Source organism: Hyaena hyaena, unplaced genomic scaffold, assembly GCF_003009895.1.
Source record: "Hyaena hyaena isolate Hyena2069 unplaced genomic scaffold, ASM300989v1 scaffold_137, whole genome shotgun sequence".
Classification (NCBI taxonomy): Eukaryota; Metazoa; Chordata; class Mammalia; order Carnivora; family Hyaenidae; genus Hyaena; species Hyaena hyaena.
In genome coordinates, this window is record NW_024080769.1 from 1,127,808 (window position 1) to 1,148,585 (window position 20,778).

General features: G+C 52.1%; 1 protein-coding gene across 2 annotated transcripts in view; it reads left to right on the forward strand.

Moving 5' to 3' along the window:
• The window catches only part of PSTPIP1 (proline-serine-threonine phosphatase interacting protein 1), a 46,065-nt gene that overhangs the window by 2,402 nt on the left and 22,885 nt on the right, over positions 1–20,778 (forward strand). For both annotated transcript variants that reach the window (XM_039238225.1, XM_039238226.1), the window contains exons 2-3: positions 18,665–18,765; positions 19,106–19,180. In XM_039238225.1, coding sequence (XP_039094156.1) covers positions 18,665–18,765; positions 19,106–19,180 — 176 coding nt within the window. The remainder of the gene's footprint in view (positions 1–18,664; positions 18,766–19,105; positions 19,181–20,778) is intronic.

A 20,778-nucleotide genomic window follows, 5' to 3' on the forward strand; every position in this document is an offset into this window, starting at 1 on the left:
CCAGGCTGGCAGCTGGGCCCTTGAGAAGGGGCATTGGCTGCTGTAGGGGGTGGGGCAGTGAGTCATCACCTCTGATCTGACTTAGAGCACAAAGCGGGGAAAGAGGTAGGGTCTGGAAATCCAGGGTGCTCTGTAGCCCAGGGCAGACCAGGAGACCCTAACCATTTTACCTCTAAAACATCTGTCCCAGCCCAGGGCCTCTGGGCCCACCTTCCCGAGGGCAGAGTTCTGGCAAGGAGCAGCCCCCATGGCAGGACCTGGGCTGTGGGGATGGCATAGGAGTGGGTAGGGTGTGGCAGGGGCGGCTGCTGCAGCAAGCAAGGAGCCCACCTGTGGTGGCTTTCTAAGGGACATCCAACCACGCTTTGTGCTCGCCCCACCTCTGAGCCATCGCAGGCTCCATGGCCTCCACGTACCTCCTCTCCTCTCCTGCTGGCTCCCTGGGCTGGAGTAAGGGTATAGTGTAGGCAAGGCCAGAGCAGAGAGGGGGAAGAAAGTGGTCAGTGGGAGCCTCTCACCCTGAGCCTGGGCAAATGCCCCAGGAGATTATGGTCAGCATCACTGCCCCCAGGGCTCTGAATTCTAATCCTTCTCCCTGATGCCCAGCTTAGCCCATGAGGACAACTAACACTTACTTGTACTAAAGAACTGTCAAGCATTGTTCTCAGGACTGTGGATATATTCATTCATTTAAACTGATGAAGTAGATGCTGATGTTATTTCCATTACTCAGAGGAGGAAGTTGAGGCACAGAGAGCTCAAGTAGCTTGCCAAGGTCACACAGTGGTGATTAAACCTGACAGTCTAGCTCCAGTGTCTGGGCTTTCACCCAAGGTGCTTCAACACCCTCTATCAACACAGCAGATCACTGGATCTTTAGGCTACATCAGCAAAATGGAGGAAAAAAGTCTGTCCTTCCTACCTCCTAGAGAAATAAGGAGATCAGACGAGGTTGATTTTGAAGCTCAGTTTACAGACAAATCTGTAAAACAAAAGTCACAGTGATCTCACTGCTGTAGCGGTAGAGGGACAGAGCCCAACCTTCCCCTCCCCCATCTTTCCCATTACCCCAGCTCAAGGCAATGGCATTACCTCCCATAGCTTGGCAGTTCAAAAATGAGTAGTCTTAAATAGTGGAAGGAAACCCATGAACTAGAAGGATCATGTCTAATACCTTAGCACTGCAGTTATTTGGCAACCTCAACCATCCAGCACACAGGTGAGATCCAGCCCCTTCCTGGCAGTAGTTCAAAGCAAGAGGGAAACACAAGTGGTTTCTGAGGAGCTAAGAGCTTACATTAAAGCTCATATACTTTAATCATAGGAGATGCCCCGTAATTTTTAGTTAGGGCCTATGAACTCTGATTTTACCCATAATTTTAACATTCGCTCTTTTAATTTATAGCTGCATCAGTTAGTAGGGGTCTACGTGGAACATGATATACATTGATGATTGATATGAACTGTTGAAGTTTCACAGATAGCTGGTAGCTGATAGCAAGGTAGGAGACCAACAAATTATAAAAAGCCAACATAATGACTCAAAAGTGGTGGGAACATTCAGCGTGGAAGCAGGCCAGTTCTGTTGCTCAGCAGACCTGTATTTGTAATTTATCAATGTGGCCATCCAGTATGTATTTATAGCCTATTTTCTGTGGCAAAACATTCAGATGCAAGCCACTGTGGAGTGGACTAGCCACAAGGGAAGGAAGGGATAATTTCATTTCTGTTACACACACAAATGATAAAGAGCGTTGCAGCTTTGCAGGAAGTTAGTGGCTGGGCCTCAGAGTGGGGCTTGTCAGTGAGACAAAGTTGAGAGTAAGAATATGAGGTGCCTAAGCTGAGACGGCTTTGGATCTCATATAACCTGCCCAGCAGTGAGTCAGAGGGGCACAGAAGCCCAAAAAACGCAAGGTCCTACTCCCACCTCCAGTCTCTTTGCCAGTGGCTTGGCTCCCAGCAGGCAGCCAAACTCTATTGCAGAAAACATCTGTCTGCATCCTCAACACAGGGCTGGCAAGCAAGGGACAGTGTTCAGTCAACGTTTGTAGAATGAATGTATTAACGTGGTCCCACTACTTTCCTGAACCCATTTTCTCCTTCAACTCCCTTTAGTTCTATTCTACAAATATTTGTTGAACAGTATTCTCTGCTCGGTGGTCTTAGCTGGACCCCGACCTAGCCTCCCCACCCCCCAACATCCTATGAGGTGAATGAGACTGTCTGGCCCTCAAGGAAGTTACTGTCCGGCACTGGACACTGAGCTTCCCTAATAACTGGGCCAGGCATGGGGTGCACTGCTCTGAGCTGTGCCTTCCCATCCTACCCTCTGGCTCCCTCCCAGACCTTTGCAAAGAAGGCCCTGGGTATTGTTTTAAGAGGGAAAATCTAGGGGCGCCTGGGTGGCTTAGTCGGTTAAGCGTCCGACTTTCACTTGGGTCATGATCTCACGGTTCGTGGGTTCGAGCCCTGCGTCGGGCTCTGTGCTGACAGCCAGCTCAGAGCCTGGAGCCTGTTTCAGTCTGTGACTCCCTCTCTCTCTGACCCTCCCCTGCTCATGCTGTCTCTCTCTCTCTCTCCTAGAAATAAATAAAACATTTAAAAAAAAAAAAAGAGGGAAAATCTAGTTTTGAGCCAGGGTTTATTGAGATCCACGTCCTACCCCTTTTGGGGTTGTTAAAAGGAAAAGTAAGGGCTTGAGGAAGCTGGGCAGTGACATCTCACCCCTAAGGGGGAAGATGGACCACTAAGGGGGACAGAGGGAGCAAACCCGAACTTTTCCCTCTGACTTGTAGTCACATCTCTCCCCTTGGAGCTAGGCTCCAGCCTCATCTGGAAACCTCTGTGTCATGCTGGGAGGAGCTGAGCTCCCCAACAGACAGAGCACAGAAGAAGACACCACTTTCGGGTGGGAGATGACTCACCAGGGATACACAGGGGCGGAGGGTGGGCCACCCTTCCCCACTTGTGTCGGCTCAGCTGCTGTGGCCTCTTCCCCTTCCCAGTTCTGAGACTCTGAAGTTCCCCATTTAGGATAGAGGCCCCACTTTGGTTTGTCCCCCACCCCAGGACCTGGAAACCATTGGCTTGGGGCCTCACAGAAAATCGGGAGAGGCTGATGCTCATTGGGCCCCTACTCTGTTCTGAGCACCTAAAGCTATGTATATACCTTCTAAAAGAAATGAAATCAATAAATATAAGATCCTAAGAGGAAAACAGGAAAACAGAGAAGGCCAGGAAAAAAAGCACCCTTAGTCTCATCACACAAAGACAACTGGTAATATTTTGCTGTGCTTCCCTAACATTATTTGACATAGGCACAAGCACGTTGTGTACACAATTTTGTATTCTCCCGTAACTTTTTCTCCTTGTGTTTTATTTTTTTAATGTTTTTTTTTTGAGAGTGTGTGCATGCAAGTGGGGGAGGGGCAGAGAGAAAGAGAGAGAGAGAGAGAATCCCAGCAGGTTTAGCACACTTTCAGCACTTTCAGCGAGAAGCTGGATGTGGGACTCAATCCCATGAACGGCAAGATCACGGCTTGAGCCGAAATCAAGAGTCAGACACTCCACCAACGGAGCCATCCAGGCGCCCCTTTTCCTTTGCATTTTATTTTTTTTATTTAAAAAATTTGTTAATGTTTTTTATTTATTTATGAGAGAGAGAAAGAGAGAGAGACAGCGTGAGCAGGGGAGGGTCAGAGAGGGAGATACAGAGTCCGAAACAGGCTCTGTGCTGACAGCTCAGAGCCCGACATGGGGCTCAAATCCACGAATCGTGAGATCATGACCTGAGCTGAAGTTGGACGCTTAACTGACTGAGCCACCCAGGTGCCCCTTCCCTTGCATTTTAAAATTTATTTTTAATTGTGGTAGAGTATACCTAACATGAAATTTATCACATTAACATTTAAGTGTACAGTTCAGTAGGGTTAAGTATACTCATCGTTGTGGACACTCTGCCTCTTTTCAACATAATTCCATTTTGAACATGTGTGGGTGTGGGTGTGATTTCCTCGTTTCAAAACACCATTGTTAATGGCTACACAGTCCAGCTTGTGGATTTGGTAGACGTATGATTCATTTATCCAATCCCTATTGTTGGACTTGTAGGTTGCTGCTGTCGATTATTCATTTTTCTGGATAGTGATGCGTTGGGTAGATCTTTGTGTATCAAAATTTTTCACTTGAGGATTATTTCCTTGGGTGGATTCCCAGAAAAAGAGACATTCCTGAGTGAAAGAGAGTGGGGCCACATCTCTAGCTGGGCAGGAGCCTTTTTATGCGGGAAGGAGGGACCGGGGTGACCTGGAGGGGCTCTGCCAGGAACTGAAGCCTGCTCAGACTTTGTTCGAAAATTTGCGCCAGGGCAGGCCCCTATGGCCTTGAAGGCCAAGGAGGCCAGTGACTGGGGAGTGGGTCCCCCCAAGCATCAGGAGCTTTTAGACAGGGCAGGATGTAGGAGATGGAGGCCCTTGCTGTCCTGCCTTTGCTGCTACCAACTGCCTTCCCAGGGCCTCCTTGCCCATGGCCGTCTGAAGGAGTGAGGACAAATTCTTTCTCTGTCAAGGGCCCTTGTTTCTCCTGAATGGAAGCATGGGCGGGCCTACTCCATGGCCGCATGTCCAGAGCAGAGCAGGGACTCCCTCCGAGGTCTGTCGGACACCGTCATACTCTGCCCCTGAATTCAAGGAGATTGGCTAGTTCCTTCTTGGTTGAGTTATAATTCTTATAGGATACATGGGTGGCCCCCTATGTTGACATTGATTTCTGTCATTTTGGAAGTAGGGTTATTTTTCTCTCCGTTTTCCCCCTAATTTTCTGTAAGTGAACACAGATTACGTATGTCATTAAAAAGAAAGTACTTGAGAAAAAAACGAAGTAATTCCTGTTTCTGAGCCTGAGATTTTAAGTGAAATATGTGGTTTGATAGCATTACCTCTTACACATACTCTGTGTGCACTTTGTGGTACACGGTCCCCTTGGGGCCAGAGAACTTGGCTCATCTGTGCCTATTCCCTGGGACACGGCCAGCTGTCTGATGGTGCGAGAAGGCTGAAGAGGTCTATGGTTACGCTTGCTCTGCATTTGTGAGGCTGGCAGATGGTCACCTGGAGGCTCTACTGGCTGCGGCGGCCTCGGTCAAGAACATCACCCGCACCCTCAATTTTATCCTTGGTGGAAAACAAGGTCTGCTTCTCAATGGCCCCCTGCACTCCAGTCGTACTGGAGACTTGTGTACGGGACTTGTGTACTACACACAGCAGGGGTACCCCCCCCCCCCCCACGGATGGAGGGGCAGGAGCTTGCTTGGGCTATGGAGGGTGGGTAAGGATTTGGAAGATGGCAAGTGGGCATACGGTACTCCTGAGGAAGGAGTGGCATGGGCGAAGGTGTGGAAGTGGGTAGTGGACACAATGGGTTTGGAAGGCGGTTTTCTGGCCCAAAGGCTCGTGCAGGACGACTGGTTGGAAGGTAAGGCCCCATCCCGGTTGTGAAAGGTCCTGACCAGCCTTAAGTCGTGGCAGAGACGCTTTCTTCTGACTTCCTGTACCCTCTCCAGCAGTGGATGTTTCCTCTCATGCAAAGGAGCCTGGAGGCTGCAGGCTGTGGCGGGTTGCCCTCCCTCCCCACCCAGAGTCAAGCTGATGCCGCAAACCACACAATGAAGGGAACTTGGTGTGGAAACTGAAACTGCCTGGGCTTCCAGCAAGAGAGAGTGGTGCCCTGTGCCCTGGGGCCACTCATGCTGGGGCTCTCCCCTGGCCTCAGTCCAGCAGCTCCTCCCTCCAGGTTCAGGAGGGCGCTCCCTTCTTTGATGCCTCTCCCAGCCTCCACCTTCACTTGAGGGGTCAGGGGAAATCATTTCCCCTCTCTGAACTTCAGATTCCTCATGTGTGATGTCAGAGTGATGCTCACCTAAGACAGAGGCTTTAAAGATGAGGAGGCTCAGGGCAGCTAAGGGGACCACCTTCTTCTGCTCACCATGGAGAGTTAGCAGAACAGAAACAGGTTCTAAGGGACCCAGATGTAGGATTGCATGTGCACCCACAGGGTGAGCCTCGTATGTGCATCCTCCTACTCCCAGAATGCCTCCCCAACTCTTGTTCACGACTGCATGTGAAATTCTGCTATCAGAATCACTCCTATGGCTTCATGTGACAAGATGCATTTCATTCCAACAATAGCCCTGTGAACGTGGGATTCTTATTCCCGTTTTGCAGACAGAAATCTCAGAAGGGATGTGGGACTGGGGATACCAGCGAGGTGGACTTTGGGGTTGCTGGTCTAGATCTGGCTGCTACCTCCTCAGGCTTGGGTCAGAGAGCCCTGGGGGGTTAGTGGGAGGTGTGGTGGTTTGCTAAGACCTGGTACCCTGAGCAGTGGGTGAGGAGAATGTAGGTGAATGACAGCCCCTTCCGCTGGTGTTGACAGCACCCACTATTGGGCAACAGGAAGTGCCTGCTGGAGTTCCACAGATCACACCCAGAGCAGGGTTGGCAGATGGGACTCAGGCTTCCCCAGCAGTGGACATGGGGAAAACAGAAGCTGAGCCATACTGGGGAGGAAAGATGGGCTGACGCAGGAGAGTGCTTGACATATTCGAGGGACCAGGAGGCCTGTGTGGCTGGGGCCAAGTGACCGAGGTGGGTGGCACTTGGAGATAAGATCGGAAATGCAACAGGGAGCCAAATCTTGTAGGACTGTTGTTCTCAAACATCTCAGTGCCCAGGCCACACCCAAGGCCAACTGCATCTGAATCTCAGGGTGGGAGGCTGGGCATCAGTGTTCTCCTTAGTTCTTCAGTGTTTCTGAAGTGCTGGTAGGGTTGAGAACTGCTGGTGTGGATAATTGTGGTGAGGCTGGATGCATTGACCTTGCGGATAACCAGCAAACAGCCGGCTTTTACCATTTATGTGACCTCATTTGACTCACTTGTGAATGAACAGAGGGTAGAGGTATGTTTTGTTTTGTTTTTAACCTTAATCTACGATTACTTTTTTTTTATTGTGGTAACTATATGTAAAATAAAATTTACCACTTCAACCATTTTAAAATGTGCAATGCAGTGGCATTAAGTACATTTACAATGTCATACGACCATTACTACTACCTATTTCCAGATCTTTTCATCATCCCAGGCAGAAACTCTGGACTCATTAAACAATGACTCCTCATCTCTCTCCCCTCCTCTCCTACTTCTGTTCTAGTTTCTCTCTATGAATTTGCCTATGCTAGGAATCTCACATAAGTAGAATTATACAATATTTGTCCTTTTATGCCTGGCTTATTTCACTTAGCATGTCTGTAAGGTTTATCTGTGTTTCAACAGACATCAGAATTTCATTTCTTGGGGCGCCTGAGTGGCTCAGTTGGTTAAGTGTCTTAGTCTTGATTTCGGCTCAGGTTGTGATCTCACAGTTCCTGCGATCAAGCCCTGTGTCCTCAGCTCTATACGGACTCTGAGACCCCTGGCAGCTCAGAGCCTGGAGCCTGCTTCGGATTCTGTGTCTCACTCTCTCTCTGCCCCTCCCCTGCTCACACTCTCTCTCTTTCTCTCTCTCTCTCTCTCTCGTTAGTGTTTGCTGAGTTGTAAGAAATCTTTATTTATTCTGGATACTAATCCCTTATCATATATATGATTTGCAAATATTTTCTCTCAATCTGTGCATTGGCTTTTTACTCTCTTGATGTTGTCTTTTGATGCAGAAGTTTTTAATTTTGATGAAATCTAATTTATCTATTTTTTCTTCTGTTATCTGTGGTTTTGGTGTCAAATCCAAGCAATCATTGCCAAGTCCAGGGTTTTGAGGGTTTTCCCCTATGTTTTCTTTTCAGGGTTTTACAGTTTTAGCTCTTATGTTTAGGTCATGGATCAATTTTGAGTTAGTTTTTTTATACAGTGTAAAGACTGGGTCCAACTTCATTCTTTTGCATGTGGAAATCAGTTTCCCCAGCACCATTTGTTGAAAACACTGTCCTTTCCCCGTTGAATGATCCTGATATCTTTGTCGAAAATCATATATGTGCTTATTTCTGGGCTTTCTATTCTATTCCATTGGTTTGTATGCCTATGCTTATGAAAGTACCACACTATTTAAATTTCTATAGCTTTGTAGTAAGTTTTGAAATCAGGAAGTGTGGGTCTTCCAACTTTGCTCTTTTTCAAGATCACTGGTTATTTGAGGTCTTGAGTTTGGAGGTGTTTTTATTGCTCCCATTTTATAGGTGAAGAAACTGAGGTTTGAGCCTTTCTGAGGTTGCCCAACCTGGACTGGCCATTAGTCTATGCCAAGCCTTTCATAACTCTCCCAGCCTGGGTACACTTGGGGAGACACCTTTCTTAGAGTTTGGTTTTCCCCTGGTTCTGGCATCAGCCACACTGTTCCTTGGATCCCAGGGTCAGTTTCCATCCCCTCACATGTCAGAATGAAAGTCATGATAGATGGTGGAATTGGAGACAGTAGAATCCTCCCTGTAGCCGTCCTACCTTCTGGCTTCCTAGGCTTCCTTGAGGCCCCACCAACTCTCACTCTTCAGAGAGCATTGGCCCACAGGCTGGGGCCACCAACTTCCTCAGTGGATCATGGGAAGGTCCTGCAGGGAATTGAGGTCTTTCCTGGTCTCAGCGTGCCTGGACCCGAGAGACCTTTGAAAATCAGGACTTCTGGCCCCCGACTTCCCAGCTGGCTTAGGGAGAAAGTTAAACAGTATATGGTCTCAGATTGCCCAGGGTTCCTTCAGGCAGCCCCAGCACTCCAGGGTCCAGGGGGTGGCATCTTGCTCTGTTTCAAGATGTATTTTCCTGCAGTATGGCTCTATGGCAGATGCATGCCGGCTGTGTTGGGCAGGGCAAAGCACTTTCGCAGTCTCTGACACAGACCCCACACTTGGAAGGTGCCATCTTTGTCCCTCACACTGCCTTTAGAACCCAATGCCCTGCTTTGATTCTACTACATACAGTGTAGCCCTGGTGAGTCCCTCCACTCTCTGGGCCTCTGACTCCTTATCTGTACTAAATTGATTTTTGTGGCAACATGCATGTTAATGGCCTCGTAAGGGCAAGGGGCCCCACGTGCAGACCCCCTGCAGGCGCAGGAGCCCAGCTAGCACCCAGGCTCAGAGGGCCCTGCAGCCAGAACCCAGGGTCAGCTCTGAGACCCAGGTGACAAGACTAGCAGAGGAGGCCACAGGCCCTTCTCCAGAGCTGCAGCCTCCTCTGTCCTGCCTTCAGGGAAAGGTGTGGGGATGCGAATGGGGCTCCTCTGCAGCTCCAGGGCTTCATCTCTGTATCTTGAGCAAGTCTTAAGCCCAAGCGAGGAGCAATTCACAGCCACAAAGAAAGACACTCCACATCAGCCCCGTGAGGGCACAAAGTACAAGTGCCATTTTACAAATAAAAACAATGGAGTCTGAGAGATTAGAGGCAACCAGTCCAAATGAGTATCACTGCTAAGATTCAAACCTAGCTCTTCTTTTTTATTTCTTTTTTTTTTACTTCATGTACTCCTCACCATGGCCACCATTTTCCAGGGTCCAGGGTGACTCATTAAGTGTCAGGGTACCCATTGCTGGGCCCCTTCATGTATTATATCATTTAGTCCTCAGAGCCCAGAGGTGGGCAATATGTTTACATTCACTGTGCAGAGGAGGGGCTTTGTGCTCAGGAGGTTAAGTGACTTGCCCAAGGTTGCACTGCCTGTGCGCATGGAACTGGCCAAGATTAGAACCCAAAGCCTGAGCTCTTCCCACATCCCACTGCCTGGGCTTCCTTCTGGGGTGGTGCTCTGAGGGGTATCCCCTGGCAGGTGTAGGTGTGGGAAGGGTGAGATTAGGGGAACGGGATGTGCAGGGTAAGGAGGTGGACCATCAGTGCCGGCCTCTAGTTTCTGGCTGGTCACCCACAAACTGAGGCCTACAGGGTGAAGAGCCCTGTGCGGCTGGCCACGGGCGGGGGATGGACAGTGCCTCTCCTTGCTGAAGGGGTCAGTCTCCTCCAGGGCTCAGCGTCTGGGGTGGCTCAGTTCTCTCCTTTCCTCCATTAACCATCCTCTGCATTCCACTGCTTCCCTCACCCTCGGCCGCTGATCTGCTTTCTTCTCCACCCAGTGCTAGATCTCTGGCACCCCCACTGCCAAATCAGCTTGGTGGGGCCAGTGCAGAGGAACCGTGTGACCCCAGCAAGTCATTCACTTGCTGAGTCTCAGGTGCTCATCTGTAACATGGGGCAATAATAATAGTACAGGCCTGACATTCCAGGGGGTTCTGAGGATTAGAGGTGATGAAGTATTTAGAGCACTGACCTCTACCTGTCTGCATCCCACCCAGCTCCCTTCCCTGAACTCAGAACCTGGTGATGTGTCCCTTTACCTCCTGGGAAGGTCCCACACCTGCTTGTGAGTCTCCCCTCCCGCTGGCCTCAGGCTACCTCTTCAGACACCTGCTCCAGCCTCACTCAGATCTCACCATGACCACTGAGAGCTCCCTGCGTCCGACTTCCAGTCTTCTAAACCTCAGGGGCCCATTCCCACCTGCAGGTTTCTGCCTGGACTTGTGTTCACTCCCTGTCCCTTCCCTTTTCTAATTTTTCTATGCATTTTGGTTTCATAAAGCAGTAGGAAGACGTGGGGGTTGAGCTATGCCTTTAAGACTTGAGAGTGCAGAAGGGAAGTGGGCAGGACTTCGCAGACTGGGGGAGGGGAGTGTGGTAGCCAAGACCTTTCCTTCCTGATAATCCGAGGAGGCTTATTTAAAAGAACAAAGCTTTCAAGCCAGACAGACTTTGGTTGAGAGCCAGGCCCGCCCACACAATTGCTGATTGGGCCTGGACAAGTTACATAACCTCTCTCATTGCTTTCCTCAAACAACAGCACCCTGTGGTCAGTATTACTAAGATAGGTGTTTCCCTACACCCCCCCACCCGACCCCCACCGTCTCCCCAACCACATGCTCACTCGCACAAGGTAGGTGCTAGTGTTACCCCCCATACCTGGTTATGTGGGATTCCTGTGAGGCTGTGAGAGTTCACAGGGCCCCTGGAAGGCTCGGGGTGACTGCTGGCCATAGGTTGAGGGGCCCGGACATCTTAGGGCCCCAGCCAGCCATGCTGCTCGATTGCTTGGCTGCCTGTGTGAGGGCCCCTGAAGGCCCTGGAGAGGCGGTCAGACTGGGGCTCATTGGAGAAGTGGAGTCCTCTGCAAACTAATTTCTTTCTTTTAAAAAATTTATTTATTTAAGTTTCTTTATTTTGAGAGGGAGAGAGAGAAAATTCCAAGCAGGCTATACACTGTTAGTGCATAGCCGGATGCAGGGCTTGAACCCATGAACGGTGAGATCATGACCTGAGCCAAGGTCAAGAGATACTTAATCAGCTGAGCCACCCATGTGCCCCTGGAAATGGATTTCTAATCTCAAGCCCCTGTCAGCCCCGCTGACCCCAGTGTAGCTCATCTAACCACATTCAATGTGCTTGTGTTCTTTAAAAAATAAAAGTCCAGGGGCGCCTGGGTGGCTTAGTCGGTTAAGCATCCAACTTTCGCTTACGTCGTGATCTCGCGGTTCGTGGGTTCAAGCCCCCTCGTCGGGCTCTGTGCTGACTGCCAGTCAGAGCCTGGAGCCTGTTTCGGAGTCTGTGACTCCCTCTCTCTCTGACCCTCCCCTGCTTATGCTGTCTCTCTCTCTCTCTCTCTCTCTCTCTCTCTCTCCTAGAAATAAAAAAATAAAATAAAAAAATAAAAGTCCATCTTGAGCTTCTTTGGATCTCCTCCTGACACCTACCCTAGGCCTCTTAGAAAAACTGTAAATCACCCCACATTTATCTGCTTATGTGTGGACTGCTCAATCCTTGGACCAGGGACACAGACCCAGCTGAGACATCTCTGCAGAAGCCCCAACCTGCTTACAGACCCCTGTGACAGGGCACTCTCCACTGGGCGAAGCAGCTCACCCTGTGTGGCCATATTTGGGATCCCTTGGGCTTTTGGAAAGCCCTTCTTTGTGCTGATTTGGAATCGGCCTCCTTTCTCTACCCCACGAGTCCTAGCTTCGGCCTCGGGACACCAGCCACAGACATTCCTGTTCCTCATAGCCCCAGCAAGGGCTGCAGGTGAAGTGTTCCTCACCAATTCCTCAAGGGGCTTGGCTTGGACCCTGTTTTTACCCAACTTGCCACCTCCTTTACGCCAGGTAAGCAACTAGCTTGCTTACTGAAGTCTCTGGTCATCCATCCATCCATCCAAGTCATACTCAAGCTTTTGGTCCTTTGCCTTCCTCAATTTGCCAACAAAGAATGGTGGCGATTAGCCCTGTGGGGCAGTGGAAAGAGCTCGGTTATTACTCGTTGACTGATCCTCCCTGAGCCTCAGTTTCCTTATCTGTACACTGGGGATAATAATACTGCTTTAAGAAGTAGAGGGGATGAGTCTGTCTGGTTTATGTAAAGGTGCTGGGTAATGAATTATTGAAATGCAAGCCAATGATCTGATCCCCATGGAGGGAACCTCAGGAGCCACATCCTCTCCGAGGGCCTCCCTGAGACATTTATTCAGCCCTTGTCCGATGTGTTTGCTTGCAGATGCTGGGCTATGGGACCCAGCAAGAGAACAGACCCACTTTCTGCCTTCATGGAGCTACCTTCTGGAGAGTTCAGTGCTTTCTATGTCAGGCTTCCTAACAGTCTTCAGGCTTTGGGTCTCAGTCCACAGAAGACTGGCAACAGTAAACTGGCCATGGGAAGCACACTGGCTGCAGAGGTCTCTTTGGTGAATGTGGTGCGTGTGCGGGAGGAGAGAACAGGGCAGCTGGCACCGTGCCGCCCCCAGTGCCTGCTCGGGCCACTGTCTGGGGCTTCTGGGGTAAGAGTGAGTCTAGTCTCCTCTTCTGTCTCCTCTCCCACAGTTAAAGGGTGGTTTTCTGAAAAAGGTTGGGGCAGGGGTGCCTGGGTGGCTCAGTCGGTTAAGCCTCTTTGGTTCAGGTCATGATCACATTGTTCAGGGGTTTGAGCCCTGTGTTGGGCTCTGTGCTGACACCTCAGAGCCTGGAACCTTCTTCGGATTCTGTGTCTCCATCGCTCTCTGCCCGTCCCCCACTCATGCTCTGTCTCTCTCTGTCTCTCAAAAAGAAACAATCAAAAAACATTTTTAAAAATGGTTGGGGCACCTGGGTGGCTCAGTTGGCTGAGCGTTTGTCTTTGGCTCAGGTCATGATATCGTGGTTCATGAATCGGAGCCCTGCATCGGGCTCACTGCTGTCAGCCTGTCAGAGCAGAACCCACTTTGGATCCTCTGTCCCCATCTCTCTGTCCCTCCCTCACTTGCACTCTCCCAAAAATAAATATATTTTTTAAAAAGTCTAAAAATAAAGAATGAAAAACCCATCGACCCAAGAGCATGCCACACATTAGAAACATTTTCAACAAGAATGATTAACATTTTACAAAATGTTTTTTGGGCCCAGCAAGGTGCAAGCTGGCAACTTAACTTTTCTTTCTTCCACCTTCTAAATCCACTGTTAACAATGCCTTCCCCATGCCTGGGTGTGTGTTAGAGCTTTTCTAGTCCTGTTCTAGTCTCAGTATAACTCACTCCAGCTGAATGAACTCATATCACAAGTTCACTCTCTTGCTCGGTTGAACGCTCCACACTGGGAGCCTACGATGGGGAAGAACAGGGTCTGTTTCACTTGCCACATGCTACCCATGCCCACTGCTGGCCGTTTATGGTGTCTCTGAAGCTGGAGTGGGGTGTGCGCTCAGTGACTTTAAAAGGGCGAAAGGTCGAATTTCCCAGAGCTCTGGTAGCTGGTGATCACCCAGCAGGTGGCAGATGCCTGCAGGCCAGCTCTTGCTCTCCTGGGTACTCCGGCTGGTTCGTCCGTGACCCCATCCCCCCAGAGGTTCCCCTGCCCCACTCCTTGCACTGTCCACTTCTGACCCCTCCCATTGCACGCAGCAGTCCCCTCCCCACGGCCCCTTGTGGTGGCTCCTCCCTCCCTGTCGGCCAGTTCTCGTGAGCAGAAAGTCACCAGACGGCTCTTCCCAGCTACCTTCCACAGCCTCCACTTGGTCCCCTGAAAAATATCAGTGCTAATTCCTAGACAGGCCAACCCTCTCACCCCTCTGTCTGTTGGGGGTGGCAGCAGGCTGGCTGGCAGGGACAGGGCGGGGCCTGGAGCTGCAGCCTGAGAGCAAGCAACTGAGCTCCGGGAACTGCCGAGAGGCAAGAGATTGAGAGGGTAAGTGCCAGGATCTTGGCCTTGGAGAGCTGGGTTCAAGTCCCAGCTGGGTGCTGCAGGCCCAAGCAGGTTAGGTGACCTCCCTGGGTTCCAGCTTCCTCACCTGTAAAATGTGGGTAACAATCCTTAGACTTGTACCCCACTCAGGGCATGCTGTGATCGCTGTTCACCATTCTCCCCTCTGCATATTATTTCATTGGCTTCTCAGATCAACCATAAGTGGTGGCCCATTTTACTGGACCAGAGTGTGAACCCACAGCTAGTCTGCCGATGTCTGTACAGCCTCTCAGACCAGGCCTGAGCACCTTCGTGGACTGTGTGGCTACAGTCTGCCCTGATGGGGCTGTGCCCTAGACGGGAGAGGTTGGTCTCTTCCCACTTCCTACTGAGGAAACCAAGTCCCACATTGAGAAATAGCATGCCCAGACCCTGGTGTCTGTGGCCCAGCCTCAGCAGCCACCAAAACTGATATGGGTAGGGGCACCTGGGTGGCTTAGTTGGGTAAGTGTCAGACTTAGGCTCATGGCGTGATCTCATGGTTCATGAGTTCGAGCCCCACACTGGGCTCTCCGCTGACAGAACAGAGCTGGCTTCAAATCCTTTGCCCCCACCCTCTCTGCTTTATCTCTCTCTCTCTAAAATAAATAAAACATTTAAGAAAGAAGAGTGATATGGGTAGGAAAAGGGGGAAGTCATGCTGGGTGCAAAGGGTGTTTTTCTATGCCCCCAGTGGGAGCATGGCAGGGCCCAGCCCAGAGCACGGGCCTGGGCAAGGGCTGACGCCTAGACTCACCTAAAGATGGAAGCAGATGGGCTGTTCCTGGGCAGAACAGAGTGCCCAGGTCTTCCCCACACTGCCTTGAGGCTGAGGCAGGAATAGGATTTCACTTGCCCAGAGCTTTCCAGAGCATTTCCTTCTAGAGTCTTGGGAGACATCCTGCAGCCCTGATGTGGGGAAGGGAGGCCCAAAGTAGCCACACAAGTGTGATGGCACGTCCCCTCGGCTTGTGCAGGCCTCCTGAAGGAGGGGACGGTAGCTCTCGCCACCTGGCGTCACACCCCAGAATGGCTTGCTCTGGGTGCCACTTGGCGGGGGTGGGGCTTGGCCTCTGGCTGCTTGCTGCTTCTTGGTGTGCACATCTGCAGAGCCAGCGTGGCCCTTCTCCAGGGAAGAGCTTCTGCGACCCAGCCCGGGCACAGACCGGGTCTCTGTGAATCCATGGTAACTGAATGATAGCCCAAAATACAGTTTTGATTTAAGCTGGAAAAAATTCATTTTCAAAAGTTATTTGTTAAAGTTATTTTTTGATGTTTCAAAATGAAGAACAGTGCCGGACTATCTACTGAATGACTGATGTAGGTATGAGGGTTTGGCGACAGGCCAGCCTAGATTCATATTCCAGATTCTGACCTTTACCATTTGAGTGATCTTGGGTAGCCACCTCCCCTCTCTGGGGCCTCTGCCTTGCCGCCCTTACCTCCCTGGGTGCGTGGCATTTTCAGTGTGTGATGTTCACAGTGCAGCATGTGGCCGGTAGACGTCACTAAGATCAAGGCCATGGGTGGGTTTCAGGCAACAGAGGCTGTGAGTAGATAGAAGGAGGTGAGAGGCCCTGCCTCGTGGCTTCTGCATTGTGGAAATGTCAGCCAGTAAAGGAGGAGGGCTGGCGTGGAGCCCTGGGTAGGTGCTATGAAGGAAGGCCAGGGTGGGCCCCGGCAGGGGTGACTGTGCAGCCGGGCACTGGACCTGAACTTACAGAACTGATTGATTATCTAATTGAAAGATTGGTTCATTCATTTCCTCCACAGCAGACCAAGCAGGCCATTGCCCAGCTCTGAACAATGAGTCAAAACCCATTCCCTGGAGGAGGTGCTGGGGAAGGGGCTAAGGAGGAGGATGCAGGCTGGGGGAGGGGGTGCAGGGCCGTGCAGTGCTGGGAGGGAGCGGCCCTCGGGGAACGAGGCCACACTCGGAACAATTCCACTTCCTCGGAACAATCTAGTCACTTGTGACGGTGGCTCACTCGGCCACAGCCACTGCTAGCACCACTGTGGCTCTGAGCCTAAGCTAGACAACATTCTTGAGCGCTCTGGGAACCCGAGCTCCTGGGGACCCAGCCTGCAGGGCCCCTTGCTACCTTCTGCCTCCAACAGAATGGCCAATGTAGGTTTGGTTTTGCTTCTTTCCACCCTGGGAGTCTCAGTAAGGACAGAGGGGCTCCCCTGGCGAGTTGGGGTTGGGCGGGGGCCTGGGGGGGAAGAGCAGAGCGGGAAAGGGGGGGAGGGGTACAGTCGTGTTGTTCTGCTAGCTCTGCCCTCTCTCTACTTCGTGGAGTAGTGACAGGGCCCCTGCAAGTGCACATTTTTGTCTTCCCTCTGCCTATGTTTCTCTGGGCTCCAGTTTCCCTGAGGACGGTGGGGGGCCGGGGGGGAGGGAGGGAGGCTCTGAACAAGATGCTTCCCGTTTTTGGTGGTCTGTGGAATTCAGTCCTGAATAGTGGTGTCCAGTTCAGAGTGCCTCCCTTGTGGGGAGAGGGCAGGAGACTGAGGCTCCAGATCCCTTTTCCTCCTCGGCTGTCATAGCCTCTGCCGATGGGGGGGGGGGGGGGGGGGGGGAGAGAGGGAGGGCAGAGGCTGAGGGCAGAAAGCCAGGGTCTGCTGGCCAGTTGGCAGACAAATGGTTACTCACAAAAGCCACAAAATGAAAGCCTGGTCCAGCCACAGCAGCCTAGAAATGGGGGCTGATGTCTGATCCAGGACAGGCCGGCCGGGGCTAGTTAGGGGGACAACGTCTTTCCCCTGGGGCCCCGAATAGCCAGCCGGTGCCGAGATTTGCTACTTGAACCCATTGGGCAGCTGAGTCTGGGCCTCAGGATTTCTAGGGATGCTTATGGAGGAGGGAATAAGCTACCTACAGGCCTGGAGATTCCACTATTTTGAGTTTGCTATTTTGAGTTTGCTGAGTGGGCTGAGCCTGGCACAGGGCCCGTTGGGGCAATTTGTGGACTCTCTACCCTTTCTACCATGTCTGAATCTACTTAGACCTAGAAGAGCAGCACCCTCTCTTCCTGAACTTGTCTCAAATGCCTCTTCCTGCGGGAAGCTCTCCTTGATTTAGACTCCTCTCCTGACTCCCTACATGCCCATACACAGCAATGGAGGAAAGACATGGGGTAGGGAAAGGGGCACCATCAGCTCTTGACTCGAAGATGGGCTAGACTTGCCTCCCCCAAGCTGTGGCCTTGGGAGAGCCCCACTGATTCGCTGAGGTCTGACATGGGGCTATGCTATGTGCACTCAGGAGAGCAGAGACCCTTTCTCCAGTCTCTGAGGCTTTTGGGGGTCCATGGGGATGGAAAAGAAGACAGACAAGGTGCTTGCCTCAATTTACAGTTGCCTGGCCAAGCATCCTAGGGGGTGGGAGGGTCCTTCCCCAAGACTCGATGTGAACACCAGGCTCAGGTAATAGACACAGAAGCCCCTGCTCTGAGCACAATGTTTCACTACTTTCTCTTATGATCAATCTCCCTTCCCTGCCAATCAGCCACGTGTGCAGCCTGGCCCCAAAACCCACTCCCTAGACCTAGACCCTAAGTCCAGCACCAGCAGCTCAGAATGCATTCCAGGGGTGAGAAAGGAGAATCAGATTGTTCAGGAGCCCCGGGACAGGCTGAGCTAGTGCCAGGCAGTAGAGGGGCAGTTGTGTCCAGGAGAACTCTCCAGAATGCCCCTCTCTCCACTGTCCTGTTTCAGGGCTGGCCCTCAGGTGCTAGGCATGTACCAGGTGTCCTGGGTGTGTTAGGGTGTGCCCGCCTCGCCAGGTGGGTGCAAGACAGTTATGTGAGCCTATAAGGAGCCTGGCGTAGCATCTGGCACACGGCTGTTGATAGAGCACGATTGGTGCAGTTTTTTGCAGAGGCCGTGAGGTGTAGAGGTAGAGAGCACGAACCAGAGCCTGACAGCCTGGGTCCAATGCCAGGCCTACCACCGCCAAGCTGTGTCACTATGGGCACACTGGACCCATCTGTGCCTCAGTTTACTCACTTGGACACCAAGATAATAGGGTTATTGGGAATGTGACAGAAACAAGCCCTGCTGGGCACCCCAGAGGCTGTCATTACCAGGCCTAGGAGGCAGCCCTCCCCACTGCCATCTTGTGTGGGGCTGATATGTCCTGGACTGTGAGCACTATGTTGTGTAGGGCTCACACACCTGGCACTGCCACAGACACGGTGCGAAACCACATCCTGAAGCCCAAGAGCTTGTCTTTGAGTGGAGAATGGAGGCGGACAGGCAGGGCAGACCCCAGACGCTGGACAGAGACTTTTCCTGGATGTGTCAGCAGAGTCCTTGCCAGGACCCCCAACTCAGTGACCTCCCAACCCACACAGCCAGCCGCGACACTCACGCGTACCCCTGTCCCGTGTTTCAGTGCAGGGACTTCACGGCCCACACAGGCTATGAGGTGTTGCTGCAGCGGCTGCTCGACGGCAGGAAGATGTGCAAGGATGTGGAGGAGCTGCTGAGGCAGAGGTGAGCCAGCAGCCAGACGAGGGCCTGCAGGGTGTGGGCTGTCCTCCTGACTGTGGGAGCAGCAGAGGTCCCCCACAGCCCGGCCACCCTGCTGTTGGGAGTGTGACTCCTGTCTTTCCCAGCCGGGGCCTCCCCTCACCGGCAAATGATCTGATGTCCCCTCAGATGTGCGGGTATTTGGCCAACATGTATTTGGAAGGAGAACTAGGAGCCCAGCTTTGCCGAGGAGGGGCCTGCCCCAAGAGGCCGAGCGGGTGGACCCCCAGATCCCACTGCAGACGTCTAAGGGAACCGCAGCCAGAAGAAGTGGAGGGACAGTGACCATGCTTTGTTCTTGCAGGGCCCAAGCAGAGGAGCGGTATGGGAAGGAGCTGGTGCAGATTGCCCGGAAGGCAGGCGGCCAGACAGAGATCAAGTAAGAGGTCCCATGCCCTGGGCTCCCTCCTCCTTGGCCAGGTGCTTTCTGGGCCCTTGGATGGGGCTTAGGACTTCCTGGCTTGAGGTAGACTGAAGAGGGTCTGGAAGGGTCTGGATGGCTCCAGGGTGGTGATGCCTGGGGGACAAATCTCTTGGCTTACAGGGCATTCTGGGTCAGGTTCTGTTGGGTGGAGAAAACCCTGGTGTCTGAGTGCCGAGAGGACTCTGGGCAGGGGGCAGGGGCCGTCTGTCCCCAGGCATTTGCAACACAGCCAGAGGCACCTAAACAACCTCCACGCAAGTCCCGAGAGCCTTGAGGGCCAGGTGGTGGGCCCTCCACTCACTGCCTGAGTCCCCCTGTGGCCTTGGCTTAGCCTGGGCTTCGAGGGGACAGGTGTGGCCAGAGGCAGTGGCGGGAGGGGTTACACCTGGGTTCCAGGGACATCTCCTCAGCCATCAGTTGTGTGATTTCAGGCTGGCAGCTGACACGCTCTGTGCCTCCATTTCCTTATCAGTGAGCAGAATAATAATACAACCTTCGTAAATGGATTAGCAGAGTCCAGGGGCTTGGCTCAGGCCTGGCTTGGAGGGGAGACGACAGGAGTACTTCTGCTGTGAAGCAGGGGTCTTCTCCAGCCCCAAGGCCTGGGTCCCTGTGTGCACTGGGGATGGGGAGGCAGCAGGGAGAGCACGATGATTTGAGGGCCCCTGAAGGGCTTTCAGCAGACTGGAGAGGCTGCTTTGTGAGGGTGTGGACTCTCCCCCTGGGTGAGCACCTCCTACCCAGGGCCCTGACTACGGGGCCTGCAGCTGTCATAGCTGCCCCTTGGAGGTCAAGCCCATGAGTGTCTGGCTCTGCACAAGGAGGCTGTCAGCTCCGAAACTTGGAACCAACCCACGTTCCCTCATTTTGAGCCCTGAGTATCCAACACTCTCTGGGTCTTTTAAAGACATGGGGCACCCTGGCTGGATCTTGCTTCAAAACTGGAGCCAGAGAAAGCATGGGAAGAGCTGGAGGAAGGTTTAGAAGTGGTGTGAGCCAGGGGAGATTAATGCTCAATGCCCAAAGGTTTGTGCATTGGGCCAGAAAGCATGCACACAGCCCTAGAAGTAAGAATGCATGAAGTCTAGTCCCTGCTTGGCCTTTGTGAACTACGTGATGTGACCATGGGCAAGTTGAGTTTGGTTCTCATTTGCCCATTCTAGTGGGCTGTTTATAGATAAACAGGGCAGGGCTGGGGGTAGATGCAGGCTGGGTGCCGAGGAGGGCTCAGGACATGGTAAGGAATGAATGAAAGTCTGATGGAACCCTTTGTTGTCTTCCCTGGGGAAGAAGGGTTAAGGGAGTACGACCCAGGGGGCATCCCTGTCTGCTTGCTGGCCACCCAAACCAGATAGAAAAGGTCAACTTTCCTAGAGGTGGGATGGAGAGGGTGCTCCAGGCAGGGCCATGACAGGAGACCAGGCTGTAGGGCATACTCATACTCAGAAGCCTGTGAGTCACTGGGGATTTAAACAGGGAAGGAGAAGCCACTGACACAGAACAAAATGGAAAGGGAACCAGGTGGATGGCAGGAAATGAGGGAGATACACTGT